General features: G+C 39.1%; 1 protein-coding gene across 4 annotated transcripts in view; it reads left to right on the forward strand.

Moving 5' to 3' along the window:
- The window catches only part of si:ch73-335l21.1 (insulin receptor substrate 1-B), a 47,220-nt gene that overhangs the window by 19,974 nt on the left and 4,623 nt on the right, over window positions 1-22,623 (forward strand). The window contains exon 3 of one of the 4 annotated variants that reach the window (XM_026935960.3): window positions 2,200-2,334. The exons of 1 other annotated variant lie outside the window; for it this stretch is intronic. In XM_026935960.3, coding sequence (XP_026791761.2) covers window positions 2,200-2,334 — 135 coding nt within the window. Of the gene's footprint in view, window positions 1-2,199; window positions 2,335-6,632; window positions 7,477-22,623 lie in introns of all 4 variants that reach the window. 2 more of the 4 variants (XM_053233803.1, XM_026935961.3) reach the window with 2 other exon arrangements.

Raw genomic sequence — 22,623 nt, forward strand, 5'->3', positions numbered from 1 at the left:
GTGAAGTGAGAACAAGACGAACAACAGAATAAAGTGAGTAAGAGAGCTTGAGAGGGATCTAAGGAGGGATGCCAGTGAAATAACTCTGTCTGGGCTTGGGAGGTTGATGTGCGTAGGTGTTTGCTTTCTTTCACTCTGTGTGTCAGAGTGTGGGTGTGTAATACAACTGTTACCAATGTAGTCGCTGTGCTTCTGTAATTATGTTTTGTTCTCCCTTTCTCTCTCTTCCACCCTTACTTTCTCCCCTCACGTTCCTGATCTTCTCTAACCATGCAAACTTAAATGCAAGAGATATAAATGAATGCACATATTTATCATCAGGGGATTGTGAGTTTGAATCCCAATGATGCCACAGCCATCCATGGCCAGGAATCCAAGAGAGCATACTCTCTTCCCTATCAATCACAGCTAAACTAGCCAGTTGTGTGCATCTGTGAGCTCATGCATGCAGAAGAGGTTGGATAGCGATTTCCGGGTGTGTTACACTGTGCTGTGACGGAGCATGAGCAGTTCAAAAAGATGCAGTTGACTTGATTCATGTGTCTCAAAGGGAAGCAGTTGATAGCTGTTGTCCCTCCTATGTTATTAGCTGTCATATGATAGGGGAGACCTGGCTGGTGGGAGGAATTGGCCAGGACTAAATTAAGGAGAAAAAACATTTATGTGTGCTAAAAGTACCTACAAAGCTAGTGGTTAGTGTTACACTGAAGGTCTGTCACTTGAATAGCTTAATATAAATTGCTAAATCACCAAGTAACTTGGTAATTTCCTACTTTCATAATATAAAATTAATGGTTACATAAAATAAGATACACCAAGGGACTACCATTTTAGTAGGCAAACATTAACTACATAAGCTAGCTAGCTAGCTCAACACCATTAGCTGAATGACATCCTCAAAGGTAATATTATAAGGATACGATTAGGAGGGACAAACTCAGCAAGAGTGCAGTCTCAGTCAACCGTCACTTCACTGCACACTCATACTTTATTAGCCTATCACACTTGCCATGACATCCATATTGGACAGCAAATTATTTCTGTATAATATGATGTGAGGCTCTTACTCTTCTAGCTCATTAGCATGAATGAGTTTTGGCTGTAATTGGGAAGCAGATTCTCTACACTATAACTTTCATGAAAATATGAACCCATAAAAATATACTGTCCTGCCACAGGGAGCCAGTAATGCAAATATCTGTTGTTAATATGCAAAAAATACTATGTGGATTTTTTCCGCTAGAATGGTAGGTTCACTCTACATTTGAATATGTTAGAAAGTAAATCTGGTATACACACACACATACACACACACACACATACACAGTGGGAGACCGTAAAGTTCTGGCTGGCCTCCACCCTTCTACAGCACACACACGTGGCAGCAGCAGTGCTGTGGTGCTGCCACGTGTGTCTTCTCAGTGTGTACAGGACTGCTGTGGTTAGCTACTGGTACCAAGGGGGGCTGATGCCACCATAGAAAGGTGGAGAATGAGACAGACAGACAGATTGACAGATGTGCTGCAGATGTAGGAGTGTGGTGACGACCCTCACACTGGTGTAGCTGTTTCATGCTGTGTTTTAACAACTCACACCAATTTGACTTTTTCACCAATTTCCACCTCTGCAACTCACTCATACAGAGTGATCATTACAGTCATTCTGAAAGGCTTTTCAGACTGATTTGTCTAATTTGAAATCCACAAATATATAGGTAGAGATGGCTCAATAGCATTTTCTTTTCTGAAATCAATACTGATATTATATTTTTTTAAGTACCAAGCTTTAAAATTTTCTGTGAATTTAAATTGTGAAATTACAGATATTGGCAAGGTCTAACATACTCCAGGCCATGTAATGGTTGTACTCAGTTTTTGCAATGTAATCAGTTATATATGTATATTTTTTAAAAAGGATATAATTATAATTATTTTTAAACATCAACCGGTCCTAAATTAGATAATTAAAAAAATTTTAATTTTTAATTTTAATTTAATTTATTTTTATTATTTTTTTTAATAAAAGCTAGCTACTCTGCTGCTGGTTTTATGGTAACTTAGGTGGCTACTGTTATTATTATTATGTGGGCTACTTTATGTTCCTTTACATTGTGTTACATTACAAACAATCCTGTGATATTTCAGCCTAGATATGTTACAGAATCTGATCAGATTCATAATAATTTTTTCTCTCCGATAGCCAATCCAGATGTTTCTTCACATATCAGTCCAGTACCGATACTGGATGTCATATTAATGTCATCTCTACATGTAGGCACGGAAGACCTGTCAGAATCAATAATGGCGGAAGGCATTGCGTCGGCTCTTTTTAAGTGTAAGTGCTATTCTTAAGTAGGTATTAAATGTTGTTCCTTGTTTCTTGTGGTTAAACCATACTTGTTTAATGACACCTGAGTAAACTGTTAACTTGTTGAAGGTTTAAACAAGAAAAAAACGGTTGCACTAATCTGGTGGGCTCTTTAAGTTTCTGTGGTTACTATGATGTCATAGGTCACATGACAGTGCCAACAGGCCGGATGTTGTATGTCTGGATTGTATTCATACTACACACATATACTGATCAGTACATACTGTATCAGTGGCCGAGCAGCAGGTACTGAATTGAATGCAGTACATACTGTCACAGTATGCGATTTCAGACGTAGCCCATTTCTCAGAATTCTCTGCCAGATAACAAACTACAAGACTTATCACCTGATCCGTCACTTGTTACTGCTCTCACTTCCCAGACTTCTACTCACACACACCTGTTCCCAATCACTGGTTCACTAGAAATACACACGACAGACCTCGGCTCATTGTGAATTATCGTTTCTAGCTAATCAATAGTGACAGTACCATGATTACTGAGTGCATGCTGGTCTTGTTTTGACCCTGTTTGTTCGGTTTCTTGAGTTTGCTTTGACTGCTCTAGCCTGTTTATTGATCACCTGAACCATTGCCTGTTTATGACTTTGCCCTTTGGGTTTGTCTGCTTTGTCATTTACATCAATAAACCTGCAATTGCATCCCAACCCCTGTGCACACCTGACAACAGGATTATTTAGTAAATGTTTTTACTAATGCCCTTCTCCCTTTTTACGTCTCATTGTTACTTTATCAAAGTCATTCACTCCAATTGTATTTGTTAGGGTCAAAATTAATTAAAAAAAAGTTTGTCTGTGAAATTCATTGAATATTACCAGTAAATATTACCAGTAACACTCAGTGCTTCTTAGAAACTAAAGTACTTCCTGGAGTCCTTGAATTAATTTTGATTAACATACAAACCATTACAAATGTGAACACAATACACAGTGTGAACTTTATAGAATAGATCTACAATAGTACAATACAATACAATAATACAATGACACTTTGTCCAGTTACATATGATATGTATGATTATATATGAAATATATATGATTCTGGGTTCCCAGTTGAATTATTTTGTATACCACATCACTGACAATCTCCACTGAGTAAATTTTTAATTAAAGCCATAATGAGTTATTTTCCAGTCGTGCCCTGCCAGTCCTGAAGGACCTGAAACCAGTCTGTACTAGCTCAAAACAAGATGGTCCGAGAGCAAGGAGGGGTGATGAGAGGAAGGGATGATGGAGAGGGAATGAGAGAGAGAGGAAAAGAGAGAGAGGATTACATTTGACTATTTATATGTGTCCCTGAGGCAGGCTAATTTATGCATGGTCCTGCGTCCCGTGGCCTTGTGGTGGAGAAGCTTTGGGTCATTCAGTACACCACCCTGCCTGCAGCACATTGAGTTCATTCACTGTGAGTTACAGATCACTGTGTTTAATATTAATTATGGTTAAATCTAGGAACTGATTCAGGATTTTAAAAACCTTCCATCTTTGCCAAAACTAAAAGCTTGCTGTGAGGAACTTGAAAGGCACTTCTAGTTGTCAGCACCCACTCAAGTGTATGAAAGATATTTAGTGTTTTTAAAACACTAAATAAAAAAGTGTTTATCTGTGTGCTAATTAAAACAGTACTATAAAGTTTGACAAAGTTGAGGCAGTATGTATCCTAACGAGGACCGACTGACTAAAGGTGTCCCAATATTTAGTCTGTCTAGTCATAAAAGAAATGTATTTGTCCACTCAGCCCTAGTCTGCCTTGATCTCTCCCTTAAATATATGACCTCTTTTGGTTCACAATAAGTTTGATGTCTTGCATAAAACCCCAAGATATGGCATGATCCTCTGGCAAAAACACACCTTTGTGCCCACACAGGTCATACAGCTTTCCAAAAGACATGCTGTGTTTGATAATGGGTAAGTCAAAGCTTTGCAAGTTGTTATTGCATGTCCTCGAAGGATATTCTATATAGAAAGGCATATATGTTCAGAGCCACGATGAGAGACACACAGACAGATAGGTGTTTTGTTCATGCTAAGAGTAAGCAGGATACACCTGGCTTTAAGCCCTGCCCCATATTCTCCCTCTTAATATTAGAAGGAAAGTCATTCGTTTTCAGAATGTGTGGAAAGCTTGTAAATCCAAAGGCTTTGAAGCAACAGCAGGAAGGTGAATGGCTAGTTTGTGAGGGCGCACGAATGTGTGTGTGTGTGTGTGTGTGTGTGTGTGTGAAGGAAAGCCAAAAACGAAGGCCTGGTGTAGCGTGAACCTGCCAACTATGAGGCAGAAAGTGAAAACTTAAAATATACACTCACAGAGCACTTTATTAGGAACACTATACTAATACTGTGTAGGGTTTCCCTTTGCTCTCAAAAGAACCTCAATTTTTCATGGCATGGATTCCACAAGATGTTGGAAACATTTTTTTGAGATTCTGGTCCATGTTGGCATGATTGCATCACACAATTCTTGCAGATTTTTCAGGTGCACTTTCATGCTGCAAATCTCCCATTCTACCACATCCCAAAGGTGTTCTATTGGATTCAGATCTGGTGAATGGGAAGATCACTGAAGAACGATGAACTCATTGTCATGTTCATGAAACCAGTTTGAGACGACTTTTGCTTTGTGACATGGTGCATTATCATACTGGAAGTAGCCATTAGAAGATGGGTAAATTGTGGCTATGAAGGGATGCACATGGTCAGACACAATACTCAGATAGGCTGTGGCATTCATGCGATTATTGATTAGTATTAATGGTCCGAAAGTGTGCCAAGAAAACATTCCCCACACCATTACACCACCTCTACCGGTCTGGACTGTTGACACAAGGCAGGTTGGGTCCATGAATTCATGCTGTTGGTGCCAAATTCTGACCCTACCATCTGTGGGCCTCAGCAGAAATCGAGATTCATCAGACCAGGCTATGTTTTTCCAGTCTACAGCTGTCCAGTTTTGGTGAGTGTGTGCCCACTGCAGCCTCAGCTTTCTGTTCTTGGCTGACAGAAGCAGAACCCGACATGGTTTTCTGCTGTTGTAGCCCATCTGGCTCAAGGTTTGATGTGTTGGGCATTCTGAGGTGCTTTTCTGCTCACCACAATTTTACAGAGTGGTTATCTGAGTTACTGCCTTTCTGTCAGCTTGAACCAGTCTGGCCATTCTCCGTTGACCTCTCTCATCAACAAGGCGTTTCAGTCCGCAGAACTGCCGCTTACTGAATGTTTTTTCTTCATTGCACCATTCTGAGTAAACTCTAGAGACTGTTATGTATGAAAATCCCAGAAGATCAGCAGTTATAGAAATACTTAAACCAGCCAGTCTGGCACCAACAATCATGCCATGGTCAACATCACAGATCACATTTTTCCCCCATTCTGATGGTTGATGTGAACATTACCCAAAGCTGTTGGCCCATATCTGCATGATTTTATGCATTGCACTGCTGCCACATGATTGGCTGATTAGATAATTGCTTGAATGAGTAGGTCTACAGGGGTTCCTAATAAAATGTTCAGTGAGTGTAAGTCTCACATTTCACTGCAGAAAGAATGGAGAAGAAGCAGTAGTGGATGCCTTAATGCTGAGAATTGCTCCTTACTTTCCCTTAGCTATTAAAATCGACCAAATAGGGAACAGTCTGAGATTTTATAGTAAAATATTAAAAGAGAATATCTAATATTAAGCCTCTCTGAACTGCAGTTTATCTTACTGCACATCAGGACTTTCTGGATATTTGGGCTTAGTATAGTGCTCTATCGGACCGATGGCAGTAAGTTATAGTATTGGTAAAGTTATGAGCATCATTTTAGTTATTCAAATAATGTATGTGAGTAGTGAGTTGAATAAACCTAAAACATAACCAAGACCCAAATTCATTTTGACATTCAGGCTCAGAAAGACATGGAAATATATTCACTTGCTCTTTGACTTATACTTTCCTGCTCTGCTAGTCAGTGTTTTCCTGATGCACAGCACCATAGATACGCAGAGCACGCTGTTAGGATTTTGAAAGTTTGCATGTCAGCCCTCCTGTGTGCACATGTGCTATCCTTAGCCATAAATCCTGTCTCTGAGTCACCAGGCAGGTATGTGAACATGCTTTAATGCATAAACCAGCCTTATTATGTTTAATTTCTGCTTATATTAACTGAGTTTTACACCTTGAATTATATTAGTCTTATGTGTGTGTGTGTGTGTGTGTGTGTGTGTGTGCAAATGTGTATGGCCCACCTTCTTTATTGGGACTTACAGGCAAAGTGGCCACTCTTCCTTCACTGATTGCCACTGACAGACACAGAGGCCACGCCTCCTTCACTGGGACTGACAGACAAAGAGGCCACGCCTCCTTCACTGGGACTGACAGACAAAGAGGCCATGCCTCCTTTACTGGGAGGAACAAACACAGAAGCTCCGCCTCCTTCACTGTGACTGACAGACAAAGAGACTAAGCCTCCTTCACTAGGACTAACAGGCACAGATAAGCATGGGGGAGAAAGAAAGATCAAGAAGGAAACAACAGAGTTCATTTAACAATGTTTGTTTTGAATATAATTATAGTAGTAATAAAAAAAGATATACTAAACTTTACTGATAAAGACGCTTAACTCAATCAAGATTAGTTGCCTCTCAATTTGGCTAAAACTGTTTTTGGGTTTGTGTATGTGCATTTGTCTCTTTAAATTTTCCGATAACAACTATTATACAACGGTTAGTTCTGGTCCACTTATTTGATTGGTCGAACAGCGTTCCAAGAGTGCTGATATCTAGTATAACACAACACAAGACTGGTACAAGCAATTTGCAGATAGCTGTCTTTGCACAAGCAGGCAAATCTTATTACTGTTATTATGCATTTTCCTCTCAGGTATTCTCACACACTGTTGCATTTTGGAACGCAAATACAGATTGTACTCTCTGTCTGCTCCATGTGGCACTGATCCAGCCAGCCATATTTACTGTAGCCAAAATTACTCCTTTTTGATCGACTTCCAACAGCTCAGTTGTTCAGCAGAAGCTGAGTTCACACTCACACCCTCACACATTCGGACTCACTGGTCACTGGTGTAACGATAAGAATAGACCGCAAGCAACGATGGTACGCTGCCCTGTGATTGAATAGGAATATTTGAGCAAATTTTGAGAAATGTAGGTGATAAATGACGAGAGAGAGAGAGAACAATAACAAGAACGAGATCTTGTTGTGGACTTTGATTTCTCCTTGCATTTGCGTCACAGGAAGTGGGATACGCGTGGTTGCCGTAGCAATGCTGATGAGTACAACTTTCCTCCTCCTCTCACTTGCTTTCATTCACTCTCTTTTCTGTTTCTTTCTCTCTGTGCAGTCTTCTCCCCCCAGCAGCTCACTCTATTCAATTCTTCCTTGCTGTTGTTTGGTTTATTTCAAGTTTTTATCTCATCCCTGTTAACTGTTTTTCTGCCATTTATCGCCTTCCCTCATCGTCTTGTTTTCCGCAGATTGTTCCTCCTCTCACACACTCACTCTCACACTCACTGACAAAAGAACAACAGCGTGTGTCCTGCTCAGTGTGCTTCATGGTTCGTGGGCTGTCTAAGCAACTGTGCTGCATTTGTTGTTGTGTTGTCACGGTCACTTCCACTGTGTGCTGAAGTCGGTGTGGGTTTGACTGAAACTGTCTTGTAAGCATGTGTGTTTGTGGCAGAGTGTGTATGTGTGTGTTTGCGTAGCAGCATGTCAACCTGACAGGCCTCATTCCATAAGTGGTAGGGGGAAAAAAGTGAGAAAAGATGCGCAAGGACAGGTCAAGGGTAAAAGCAGATGCATTCTTCTAATGTGACCTTAAATATGTGGAAAGGTTGTTTGTAACCATACATATACACATTAGTGACATAGATAGCTGATGACATCGTTGTGTACAGAGCAATATAAAGCCATATGGCCACCATGCTGTAAAATTGAACTATTGTCTATGTGATGTTTACATGATGTAAACATGTTCTAAAAATATGCGGATATAATGGAAATGACCATTCCCTGCAAAAGCGTTGTGACAGACCATTTTATATGTAAGTATTCATTTAAAAATTGGTTTAATTATTTGATCTTAAAGTTATAAGAGTAGATGACATTAGCTTGTGTGCCAAGCATTATTCAAAGAATCATTAGTTAATTTAGCCAGCCAGTTACTCTGCAAACTTTAGCTAGTTTTTACAGTTAAGTAATGAAAGCAACTCAGTCATATTGTTGTAGCCAAATTTACATTTATAAGTTACATTAATTTAGATTTTTCAAATTTAAAAAAATCCCTACATCTTTATGAAGATCTTGATTTTCCTGGAAAACAAAAAATACCGTTAATTCTTTTACTATCATAAAAAAAACCTTTTCTTTTCAGGAGTACATGCTACCTGAATCATGCCTTCAGTAATGTTATTAGGAACACAGATCAGCCATAACATTAAAACCACATGCCTAATATTGTGTGGGTCCCCCTTGTGCCACCTCTAGCAACTCTGACCCGTCAAGGCATGGACTCCACAAGACCTCCGAAGGTGTGCTGTGGTATCTGGCACCAAGATGTTAGCAGCAGCTCCTTTAAGTCCTGTAGGTTGTGAGGTGGCACCTCCATGGATTGGACTTGTTTGTCCAGCACGTCCCACAGACGCTCGATTGGATTGAGATCTGGGGAATTTGGAGGCCAAGTGAACACCTTGAACTCTGCCTCAAAACATTCCTGAACAATTTTTGCAGTGTGGCAGGGTGCATCGTCCTGCTGAAAGAGGCCACTGCCATTAGGGAATACCACTGCTATGAAGGGGTGTACTTGGTCTGCAGCAATGTTTAGGTAGGTGGTATGTGTCAAGGTACCCAAGGTCTCCCAGCAGAACATTGCCCAGAACATCACACTGCCTCCAGCTCTTCCCCTGGTAAGCGATGCACACGCACCCAGCCATCCACATGATGTAAAAGAAAATGTGACCAGGCCATCTTCTTCCATTGCTCCATGGACCAGTTCTGATGCTCACGTGCCCATTGTAGGCGCTTTCGGCAGTGGACAGGGGTCAGCATGGGCACTTTGACCGGTCTGTGGCTACACAGCCCCATGCACAGCAAGCTACGATGCACTGTGTGTTCTAAAACTTTTCTGTCATAGCCAGCATTAACTTTTTCAGAAATTTGTGCTACAGTAGCTTTTCTGTGGGATCAGACCAGATGGGTTAGCCTTCGCTCCCCATGCACATCAGTGAGCCTTGGGTGCCCATGACCCTGTCGTTGGTTCACTGGTTGTCCTTCCTTGGGCCACTTTTGGTAGGCACTAAGCATTGCATACCCCACAAGAACTGCCATTTTGGAGATGCTCTGACCCTGTCATCTAGCCATCACAATTTGGGCATTGTCAAAGTTGCTCAGATCCTTGCGCTTGCCCATTTTTCCTGCTTCCAACACATCAACTTCCAGAACTGACTGCTCACTTGCTGCCAAGATAATCAATGTTATTCACTTCACCTGTGAGTGGTTTTACTGTTTTGCCTGATCGGTGTAGATCACTGATATTCAACTTACATTTGTGAAGCTCCAGCGGCATAAATTACATGCTTAAAATACAAAGCAACTAACATGAGTGGTGGCAAAAACAGTTACCTTTTAAAGTCTAACCATTATTGATTAGTTCCTGGCTATAGATAAGACACATCAGTTGGAAGTGATTATGTTTTATATCACAGTGGAGCTTCACATTACGACTTTTGATTAGTGCCATTCACTCATAACAGATGAGAGTGGAGAATAACTGCATACTTCTCTGTCCAGTCGTCTGTAAACATTCTGTTTTTGTTTAACTTTTTTTTAAGAAGCCATGTCCTCATTTCATTAACAAGACCAGAGAAGATAAATTGTAAAAAAAAGAAAAAAGAGCTGCCTTCATCACTTGATGTGATTGGTCACAACAAAGGATCTGCTACAGTCATGATGTTTCATGTTTAACTATACTAAGCTATGTCCAGAAATACATATCTGGGTCTGTATTCAAACCTTGGTTTGCCAGTTGAAGTCCCCTGATCTAGACTGTATATCTTGTATAACTGGAGTGACTGTAGTCTTTTATAGGTCAGGTCTCATGGGTTCAGTGTAATGGAAAGATCAACAATTTTGGGTCAATACTTGATCTGACACTAGTGGAAATGTATGTACACATATGGCAAAAAGTCACACATAAAGACCAGAAAACGTCCTGATAACATCTCAGGTGTTAAGGTTGCTGTCAGTGGTGAACAGTGGAGTGTATGATTAGGGGTTATGTTTAGTGTTTGGTGTAGGCATAGCAACATTGTACATAGCAATACGTATAAATAACTTTGTGGAAATACCTCACAAAGGTATACGTGTGTGTGTGTGTGTGTGTGTGTGTGTGCGTGTGTATTTTGCTGTCTCTTCTTTCTCTGTCAAATGGCCTGAAGCCCAACTGGCACTGTTTGCAGTTGGTGAGTCAGCAGTCATACTTTAGCTGCAGAACATTCTGTGAGTGTGTGTGTGTGTGTGTGTGTGTGTGTGGGGTGGGGGGTGGGTGCGCAAAGCTTATTCACTCTCTTAGTGATTATATCCTGTTGGATCAGTCCAATCAAGCAGCCAATAAGAACACAGCTCGCAAACAGACCCACTCTGCCACAGTTCTACATTTTAATATTGAGCAACTCTTTAAAAATTGTTCCAACTATAAAACATTGTTCCAACTACTGGATGGAGAATGTGTGTATTTGTATGAGTATATTGTATGTATGCATTGTGTTCATATGTATTTTAACCACTGAAAGATGAACCCATATACTAAATGGACTGTTACATTTGGCCTGGTCCAGGCCCAGGTTTTCATGACAGTCCTGTCCTTGTTTATAACTCAAACACCCTTTTGCAAGTCTTGATGTTGCTTAAGTTCTCTGTTTCTGTTTCTGTAGAGTTACTCAAGTCTAGTCAGGTCTCATGTCACTCCTCTGGAGCCAGTACTCTCTCCAGAGATCTCTTATCTGGACATCAAGTCCCACTAAACACACCACACACACACAAATGATTTTCAGTTGCACATTCACCACAAACAGATGGCTATATATAGCACTGGGTGGCACATCAAGTTTTCAGGATACACTTGATACACTTTTTGGAAATCCCTTGACAGTCCTGCCTCCACATGCTGACACTCTTCCATTCACTTTACTCATTTTACTCACTCACTTTACTTTTTCATTTCTTCTGTTCATATGAAAAATGATAAGAATCACAAATTAAACTGTCGAAGTAAAACCAACATCAAACAAACTGCTGAGAGTTCAAAAGTGTGTTTGTCTTCTAAAGCTAACAAATCACTTGATCCACCCTAGTTATACATCATCGTTTAGTGCTTTCATGTGTTTATCAGAAGTTCCTTTTTTTGTGTGTAAAACTACAACTTTGATAATACTGTGTGTTCAGAGAAAGCAAGGATAGTTTTTACAGCTGATGGGAGAGGTTTAATAGTCAATCATGGCTCAACTTTTCAGCGCTCTTTTAACTGAGACAGTATGAAGCATTCTGCAGCATTGACGATGTCTGAGATTTAACTCTGAGTCCCAGCCATCATAGCAGACGCAATTCACCATGTTCCCATTGTCTCTTTTAGGACGATAGAACATTAGACCCTGGACAATAATACATATTTAATTAAGTGATTACTGTCTGGAGAATTTTCATAATGTCAAAACAATATCATCATTATGGAAAATCAGTTCCAGTGTACTCTGAGTGTCATTGATGCTTACTGTCATTCATTAATCTTCAGTAACTGCTTTATCCGGAGCAGGGCATCATGCATACATGCATTCACGTCTACAGTAGTTAATCCAACTACCGGCATGTTTTTTTGGGATATCAGAGGAAACCAGAGAAGCCAGAGGAAAACCCACGCAGACATGGGAAGAACATGCAAAAATGCACACAGACAGTAACCTAGGGATAAATTTAATTTGATTTAATTTGAATGTATTTATTTCTATAATGCTGCTTTGTGACAATGTCCATTGTTAAAAGCACTATACAAATAGAATTGAGCTGAATTAACCTGAGCTCAGGATCAAACCAAGGACCCTAGAGCTGTAAGGCAGCAGCACTACCCACTGCACCACTGTGTGGTCCTGATGCTTATGTTATAATCTGTCTCTGATAATGATATAATTACACCCTCGACTAACTTCTAATAAGAATTAATAATTCATAAAGACAACTGCATTAATTGATTCATGATCAGTTATATTCAGTAATTGCAGTAATTATCTTGTAAACGTAGCTCCTATTTCACGTATTCATGCCGACTAGGCATTATGGGATGGCATAACAGAAACAATCATCCTATTGATTGGATTATAAATACAGTGATGGCATTTTTGCAAGAGTGCAGCAGGACAAAATGAGTAAAATTGCAGTATCTAGGTGTTTAAATCTAGTCTGCATATTATAATATTGAATTATATAGTTATAATTTTATAGTTACTTATATATCATTAATTAAGTGCTATTAAGTGTTTACTTAATTGTGCACTTAATTATGCCCCATCTTTATGATTGCATGAACCAAACAAATATCAGAATGACTAAATAAGGGGATTAGCTAAATAATGTAGACAACTCTTATAGAAAGCCGAGCTCTTAAAAAATATGAGAAAGAAAGAAAAGAAAGATACTGAAAATATCAACCCAGATAATAATCATGATTTCTGATATTATCGATTATTGACCCAACACTATAGGACATTATACGACACTATAGGACTATAGGACATCTCCTCAGCACGGCTGCTATATGATATACTAACTTGTGCTGAAATGAATGATCACAGCCATCCATATTCCATCAGTGCTTATTATCAGCTGGTCAGAGGCCATGAGAAAAGTTGCACTGATCGAGGACATGCGACTCCTGAGGCTGTCACTGTGAGGTTATCATGCATTCACACACACACACACACACACACACACACACACACACTTTCGTTGTAGAGGGTGTTTCCGGGCCTCAAAGCTGATTATATCCACTAATCAGCCATTTCTCATATGGCTAAGTGTTTGCACCATGTGTATACGCATGTTTGCATACATGCATACATGTAGATAGATGAGATAAAATAATTGTTGAAGAAAAAAATTTGCACACTCAAATTGCAACACTGAGAACCTCCACACAGCCTGAAGCGTCCATGTGCACATCAATCATTTCTAACTTCACCAGGCAGTTTGGAGCTACTTTGAGTGTTCTGTTCGTAGAATACTGTGTATATGTGTGAATTCAGTGAATACCCCTAGGCAGTACTGGTTATATCTTGTTAGAGGCCGACACAAGAACAACTGGGAACAGGATGAATTGCATAACACACCCCTATATTTAATCAAGCAGTTAGCACCTTTTACAATATGCATTGGTGCCATAAAATCACATGTACTAAAAATTAGTTTGCATAATTTGCAAAAGGAATTTTGTTTAATTGAAAAAAGGGTGATTGTTTAATTAATTAATTAAGAAATATGCAAACTGATGGTAAATAAATAAAGCTAATACCTACAGTGGCCTAGGAAGTTGCAACTGAACAGCATTCATGAAGCAAACATCATAATATTTATCATAACTTTTTTCCATACTGTAGTTTATGATTTTCATCAAATACCCAAGCTGCAGTTCCCATTTAAACTCTGTAGCAGATGATAATAGCCATCCTGAAAATGAAATGAAAACATAAGGCTATTGGGTTTCTTTGTGTGATGTCAAAAGGTTCAGACTTCATAAGTGTTCTACTATCTGGATTTTCAAGTTAATCCACTGCATATCTGAATAGCTGAAAAATGTCAATATGTTTTGTCTCACCCAGCGGCAGCTCCTGTAACAATCTTTGTAATGTCTGACTACAGATTGGGTGTAACCTACTGACAAGTGGATAATTTATTAATAAAATAGAGGAACAGAAAAATGTAGCAACATATAAAAATGTGATTGTCAATAATTTGGTTATCAGCTGATAAAGAAAAAGGTTGTTTAAATAAATGTAATCAATTCCTAATCTGATATACTTTCCTGCACCATTGTGTATCTTCAGCTATGCAGCTTCCTTACACATTGACCTGATATACATGTAACTCAAGGCCTCTTTCTTAAGCTATTTCAACAATTTATCACAGAAGAGTTAATTTACTAGCAATATTATGCTACAACAATCAGTAATGCAGTAATGCATTGTGTTCCACAAAAGCCTCATTCACTTTTTCATAGTTAGCACTTAATATGTTGCATATCTGAATTTTTTCACTGAAAATATTAACATGCAACATTGGGCAGAGTGATATGGTGCCCAGAGAGTAAAAACAACAGATCTTCTGTTAATGAATTGTTAATATCATCTAATTGTCATTTGCTTTGCTAACTTTGCTGAATACCTTGCAAACTAGCTACCTAGTTGTCAGCCGTGAAATTTACTTAGCATATAGAGCAAGGTTTGGACTTCATGGTTTGGATTTCCTGGAAAGGAGACTATATTTAGCTTCATATTGTATTAATAATGTATTGGCTAGCAAGCATTAGCCACTTTCAAATGCAGATGAATTTAGCTTGCCTTGCTAGCCAGGCAAATGGCCAACATGCTTTTTACAAATGTAGCGCTCTAGTAATGTTGTGTTCTCTTTTAATGTTGCCATGCTATTGCTTCAAGCTGCCATGATGGTGTCTTTTGTATGTTTTATAAATATGGTGTGTTATGGATCTCTGCTCGTCATATGAATTTTATGTAAATACCATCGCAGGAGGGAAGAGCTGAGAAGAGAGACGTTCAGTTTTTTTTGAATGTTCTATAGTTTAGCATTTTTGGTTAAACAAGCAAGGCGCTCTAAATAAAATGATATTTCATTTCAAATATTTTTTTCTTGTTAGAAACGACAGAGATCTGGATAAGTCTGATTACGCACTTGGAACACACACTATGCATTTGTCTCACAGTTGTCACTGTCTCTGGGTTATTTATCTATAGGTGTCATTGGTTTATCTTCTAAGTGCACTTAACTCTTAATAAATCACTTAGTTTGAGTCCTATTAAACATTAAATATAACAGTTTTGGTCTGTGTAGCAGTTGTTCAAAGCTCTTTGGTAGTATAAGGGCACTGATACCCTCTCTAATCTCAGAAAGGCTTACTGTAGATATAATATATCATAATAACGATAGCATTTCACCAACCTCTACAAATGACTCAGCAAAGCGTAACAGCCTAATAGCAATGGGTGTGCAGGGTGTTCAGCAACTGAGTGAAAAGCTTTGGCAGTAAATTCTGTAGGCAGCAACTCAAGTACTGCACACTTGATTCACCAGCAAATCATCAGGCGTACTAGGTGTACTACTGGGTTAGGGTTGGTGAATTTTAGCAGAAGGCCAAAAAAAGATGAAGACATACTTCGACAACTTGACTTTAAGTATATTATTATATAATATTAAATATATTTCACCAAAATTACATGGAAATTTTTGATACATTTTTTGATCTTTTGATCTGGGTAAGGAACCAGTTTAACAAATGCTGTGGTAGAAGTCAGTCGACATAAAGATATCTAAAACCTCGCTAGCTAAGTGTAACATTTCACACAGTCAGTGTCAGGCTTTGATCAAGTTGTTGGATAGCTAGCTACACAGTAAAACAGAAAGTCTGCTCAATTCAGTGTGTAATCAGATACTGACTTTCAAAATGTCCACCATGCTCCTGTGCCACAGTAGAGTGGAATACTCAGAGTCTTTAAATACTTTAAATACATCCATCACTTTTTTTGCTAGAACTTTACTTGCAAACATGCGAAAGAGGAACATATTTAAGGAAAGCCTTAGGTTTTCGGAATACTGTAATGTATATTAGAAAATGTCAAATATTTCACCATGTGTGGGGTCTTCCCAGGCAGCCACACTTATTTTGGCAGGGTCCATTAAGGTTTTATCCTACAGTGAACAAGTTACAAATTACAGAATCTGCTGTTCGCATCTTCTTGTACATTTTTTTCCCAATGACTTATTGAGATATGAGATATTGCTAATATTATTTATAATTATGGCAATTGTATTGGTGAATATTGTATAAGTGAAAGCCTAATTAAACAAAGTAGACTAGGTAGAAGGGGAATTCAGGTCACTCGCTAGTGATCAGAGGTATGCATTTAAGCATTATACCACCTGTCTGCTTTTCCGCATCATGCATTAACCAGGCATAAGCGTGCCAACCGTATTCAGTGTCTTAGAAAGGTGTTGAGCTACCATGAGCCACCAGAACAGCTTCATTACACCTTGGCTTTGATCCTACATGTCTCTGGAACTGTACTGGAGGGATGAACACCATTCTTCCAAAGATATTCTTAGCATTACAGAGCCACTGGCTTTTCCTTTAATTTGTAAACCTGCCTGTATATGTGTTTGTGTGTGTACTACATGCCATAATGCTGAGTTCACAACAGCAGCAAAGAACTTACATGCTCTATGAGATGCCCTGACCAAATCGGCTTCTGTTACATCTTCTGCTGTCTTCTTCTTTTACATGCAGTTAATTTACATTTACATTTATGGCATTTATTAGATGCCCTTATCCAGAGTGACTTACAGAAGTGCACACACACACAAACACACACATGCATACAGACACCGATAACATGTCTCTTTGACTAAAAGTGGAATCTTATCTTTTAGAGACAAGCAAAAGTAACTGTTCTGTCCTGCATAATAAATATTTACAGTGCTCTGTTGGGCATACTGTGGGTATATACATGTCTTTGCTCAAAAGTGGCCTGTCTAGTAGTCTCACTAGCGGCCATCACTGCCATTCTAGGGACTAGAGTGAGATACCAAAAGCTAAACATGGGAAAGGAGGACAGAGAGAGCAGCAGGGATTTGATGTAATTCACAGATTATTGGCATTTCAGTATAATCTGTGCACATGTGCATTTGTGCGGCTGTGTGAGAGTGCATGGTGAATACTAGTGATGGCAATTCCAGCTTTTTTCAGTGAGTCAGGCCATTTGGCTCAGTTCAACAATAACAGCCAATTCTTTTGGCTGAACTAGACAAAGTTTGTGATAATTTGTCCAGTGATTGTTCTTCTTTGCCTAATTATAGCTGAAACTGTTTCACAAAATCTTACCTTCTAATTAACAAAATAGTGTGACTGCATTTTTAGATTTAAATAATTATTCAGCCAGAAAGGCACTACAGTTGTGTGCTTGACTGGTCACTTGAATTCAGTGGATTTAATCCAAACCTCAGTAACTCAAAAACAAGTTGACCTATAAATAATGTCAAAAGTTCCGGAATAGAAAGCTGTATGGCTCCAACAAATATTCAGAAGAATAAGTCTAATATTTCAGTAGTTGGATTAGGTTCAGAAAATAAATCTGTACTGAGTGGCTGTGGAATTTATTTTACAGTTAAAGGAGTCCCTGGCAAAAAGTTTGAAAACCCCTGTTTTAGACTACATACAGTACAGCATCTTCAACACACAGCAGTGCAGCAGGTCCTCCCTGCTACGCTGCCTAATACACACAGCTGAGATACAAACACATGCCTCACCACTCACACTATCAAATAGAAAAGAAGTCTCCATGGAAGCATTTTGATTAAATTATACTGCAAGAGTAACTGCAATGGGTAGAGCTATAAAAAAAGAAAAAAGTTCTCAATATTCACAAAAGAGTCAGCTAATTGTGTCAGCTCTCTTGCAAATGACACATCACTAGTGTGTACACAGCCCAAAGCCGAAAAGATCCAATTCAGCATTTTTTTATCATATAGTTGACCAATAGTGGCTACTCCTTGGGCTCAGATCTTGCAAAATACCATCAGTACCGTTAAGCAACAGTGCTCGTTTCTTCCTAAATCAAACGAGCTCCTGGCAGCACACATCCGCTGACTTCAGCACTATGACACACTTACACTGAATGACACAAAGCGTCCTGGAGGCACAGCAATGTCACAGCACTGAGGCCTAATGTTGGTGAGCTGTGCGTCAACTGCTCTCACACACTGCTGCTGCCCCTACTGCACTGTCCATATAAAATAATGCATATTGCTGCAAAAGCGTTTGTAGGATGAGATGATTTTGATTACAGGTTTAAAAAAATCACCAGTTTAGAGCCGTTTACAGCTGTTGTAATAGCTACAGTGACTGGACATGAATATACATTAACAGCACAGATTAGCCACAAAACAACTCTAACATGACAGCAGAATGGAGAAATTGCATGCTGACTATGCAAAAGAATTGCTTTATGCACTATATTAAACAGCAGAAGAGAAGTCTTTACTGCTGTAATGTTAGGAACAGATGAAAAATGTATCTTTGAAAAATACAATTTAAGTAATTGAAAGTACAGTATCATTTCCTTGTGTAAATAACCATCTCATCTCAGTACTATATAAACTCACCTAAACTTCATGTTATGCACAGCAAGCTGGAGTTTTTTTTCCCCCTGCTGTAGTAGAGCAACAGGCTACGCCAACAGGAAAAGCAAGTCGAAATCTTGCAAGTGCAAAATATCACAGATTTATTTCCAGTGGCTCTTCCAGTGAAGGAGGCTTTTATCCCAATCTGTTTAGCAGACTGTGAGTCTGGCGCAGAGAGGTCTCAGTGAAGTGTGCTCATTAAGCCCTGAAAGTTGGTGTTTGAGCTGGATTTTATCATATATGTTTTTTTTTTTATTGTATGTCTTGTTTGTTTCATTGGAACTTTGCTTAAGGTTTAATGTCTCGTCCATACAAACCTTTTAATGGTTTAAACTATAGGCAGCTAGACGTTTTTAATCTCACTCTAGCCCACATCTGAAGGAATTCTGACCAATCCTGCTCCCACAGAATATTTGTCCAATTCCACCCAGTCTAGCAGTTATTATTTTTGATATATAATGTAAAGCACAGTGACCCTGACCACCCCCTGCCATTTTTTCTTTAATTTGTTCTTGGTCAATTCCATCCCAGCAGCCTGCTCTCTACTATGATATGACAGCTACAAACTGGGAAGGGGTTTAGGCTAAAACATGCTTCTCCAATACACGTGAAGCCAACCAGCATTTTGAATTGCTATTCATTCTACGTCACTGAGCAGTGTAACACTTGGAGGAAAGCTCTGTTTGCCCTCTTGTGCATACATAAGCTCACAGACACCCACGATTGGCTAGTGTCACTATGATTGACAGCGGAGAGAGTATGCCATCCCTCAGAAACAAAGAGCAGAGACTCCTGGCCACAGATGACTGAGGCATCATCGGGATTCGAACTTGCGATCTCCAGAAAAAAGGCGAATGCTTTTTTGCTGGTCCCGATATACACTTCTAGCTTACACTGTGTTCTCTGGGATTTTAAATATATCTTTTATATATGTATCATTGATCATGTATGGAGAGATGTGTGCATGTGTATGAATGTGAGTGCATTTGTTAGGGATCTGCTAGATAGTAAGACTTCTTACCCACTTCATTTTACTCTGGTTGGCTCTTTCTTCACCATTTACTTGACCCCAAACTAGGACAGACACACACACAGACACACACACACACTACATTTCACACATATAAATGTAGACAGCATATGTGTGCTTGTCACGCTGTTCAAACTTATCCTTACATGTCATTGTAGCTTCTGCTGTGAAATATAAGGCATGAATAGCTGTGTAACCATCCATGCACACAATGTCTCTCACACATGCCACAATAAACACAAAAAGATATACATCATATACATATATATATATGTTATAGACAGCCTCTGAGGGGAAGGGAGTGTCACTGACATACTATCGGCAGAGCAGTAAAGCTTCTTTCACATCGTCTTTTGCTCTCTCTCTCTCTCTCTCTCTCTCACACACACACATTTTTCTATTTGGTTCAAACATGCATTCATATATAGGAAGCCTGTACATTCCACCAATACTCGAGGCATTACAGTTATTCAGAGTTATTCAATAAATCATCACTGTTACTTGATGTTTTACACACACACACACGCAGACACGCACACACACACACACACACACACACACAATAACTTTAGTTAATTGAAAGGCTGACTCAGCCAGACAGATAAAACATGTCCCAGAGCAGACAGACACACACTTGGGCACATACACACACTTACAGAAAGACCAAGAGGGAGGAATTAAGCACTGTACAGACAGAAAGAGAGGTGGCTCTCAGAGGCATTGTTATATTGATCAGTGCTCAACTGGAGAAACACATGAGGAAGTGAGAGACATTGATGCAGAGATGAATCGAGAAACAAAGACTTCCATCTCATTTCTCACTGCTCTTAAGAAAGGAAGTCCGCCCTCTTGTCAAATAAAAACATACTTCAGCACTACAAACACTGCTGCTACGCTGTGGATGTGGATGTGGAATCTTCCACTGCCTAGTTTCTGTGAGCCTGTGTGCAATGTAGCCTCAGATTCCTGTTCTTGGCTGACAGGGGTGGAACCTGATCTGCTCTTCTGCTGCTGTAGCTCATCCACCTCAAGCAAAGACGTGTTGTGCGTTCTGAAATACTTTTCTGCTCACCCCTCTTATTTATCTATCTATTTATCTTATTTGAGCTATCGTAGACGTCATGTTAGCTCCAACCAGTATGGCCATTCCTCTGAGCTCGCTCATTAAGAAGGTGTTTCCGCTTGCAGAACTGCTGCTGATTGAATGTTTTTTGTTTTTAGCACTATTCTCTGTAAACACTTCAGATTGTTTTGCATGAAAATCACAGGAGATCAGCAGTTTCTGAAATACTAAAAGCAGCCTATCTGGCACCAACAACCATGCCACGATCACAGTCACAGAAATTACATTTTTCTGCATTCTGATGTTATGAAAAAAGCATTTTTAAGGCATTGCACTACTGCCACATGATAGGCTGAGTGCATAATTGCAGGTGTATAGGTGTTTCCAATAAACTGTTTGGTGAGAGTATATTCTTTATTGAGTGTAAGCAATTTTACTCTATATTCAGTACACTGTAAAATCAATCTAAGCAGGTGAGAACATCTAATATCATTATCAGATTAGAACAAAACAAATTTAAGACTCATTTAAGACCCATTTCAGCCCATTAATAGACATTTTATTATTTTCAAGTTTGAAATATTATTGTTATATTACCCGAAAATTTAGCTTTTTTCTGCATCTGTTTTATATTACAATATTTAGTGAAAAATATTGGATACAGTTGACTGTATTCAAGATGGTTTCACTTGAATTGTGTGCACATGTTGCAGTACATGTGCGTGTACCAGTTTCTTCTGTCTTCTTGTGATTGTGAGACTCACTAAGTTGCTGTGTTTTGGATAGCACAGCGTGTTCTGGTCCGACTAAATATAGCATCGTAAGAGAAGGAACAGAGGTGGGGGTGGGAAGAAGGGTCTTTTTAACATTTAGGCCAGAGGGCAAAGCAGAACAGAACATTGGTTTTCACGTCATCACAATAGTGTTGTTTATTTCCCCTGTCACAGACTTAATTGAGCTGTTTTCCTTCTTGCAGAGGCACTTAGTAAGTGATAGGCTTTTAAAATTTTGCTCTCTTTGTGGTCAGGTATATTGGTAGCTGTTCACCAATCACTGCTGTGGTCTGCGTCAGTCATTTGAGTTCAGCAATGAATGCAAAAATTGCCATTTCCGCCATCATGGCTCTGTTTGTGGTGTCAAAATGAATGCAGAGGAGCTTACAGATACAGGCTCTTGCTGTTTTTTTTTTTTTTTTAGAAAATGTCCTGTCAGTGTTTGAGTTTGGCCTGACGATGAAGGTCTAGGTTGAGGTCTACAGAAGCTCAGCGGAGAAAGTTGTGTATTGATTTTATAATTTATTGCAAGTAGAGACAGGAATTGACATGTCTCTCACCATGCTATATGCATGTGACCATGTTGTTAATGTTCAGTCAGGAAGTTGACACCACTGGTTTGTCTAGTGTGATTGGTGTAACCTAACCAAGTATCTGCAGAACCTTAAACAGTCTGAAATAAAAACCCAGAAAAGACATTTTAGAAATGCCTTCAACTGTCTTAAATTTTAATTTTTACATCTGAGATTTCAGAGAATTTAGGCCCTTTTTTTCCCCTAATGTCACTGAATCTTGATAAACATGAGGCAGGGCCAAGGGTTAAACTGATAGCTACTGTTCCTGCTGTTGAACTAGCATACACAAAGACATGCTGATATATAGAAATACAACTGTTTTACTGGAAAACAGTAAATACTGTCACT

This window comes from Pangasianodon hypophthalmus, chromosome 4, assembly GCF_027358585.1.
Source record: "Pangasianodon hypophthalmus isolate fPanHyp1 chromosome 4, fPanHyp1.pri, whole genome shotgun sequence".
Taxonomy (NCBI): domain Eukaryota; kingdom Metazoa; phylum Chordata; class Actinopteri; order Siluriformes; family Pangasiidae; genus Pangasianodon; species Pangasianodon hypophthalmus.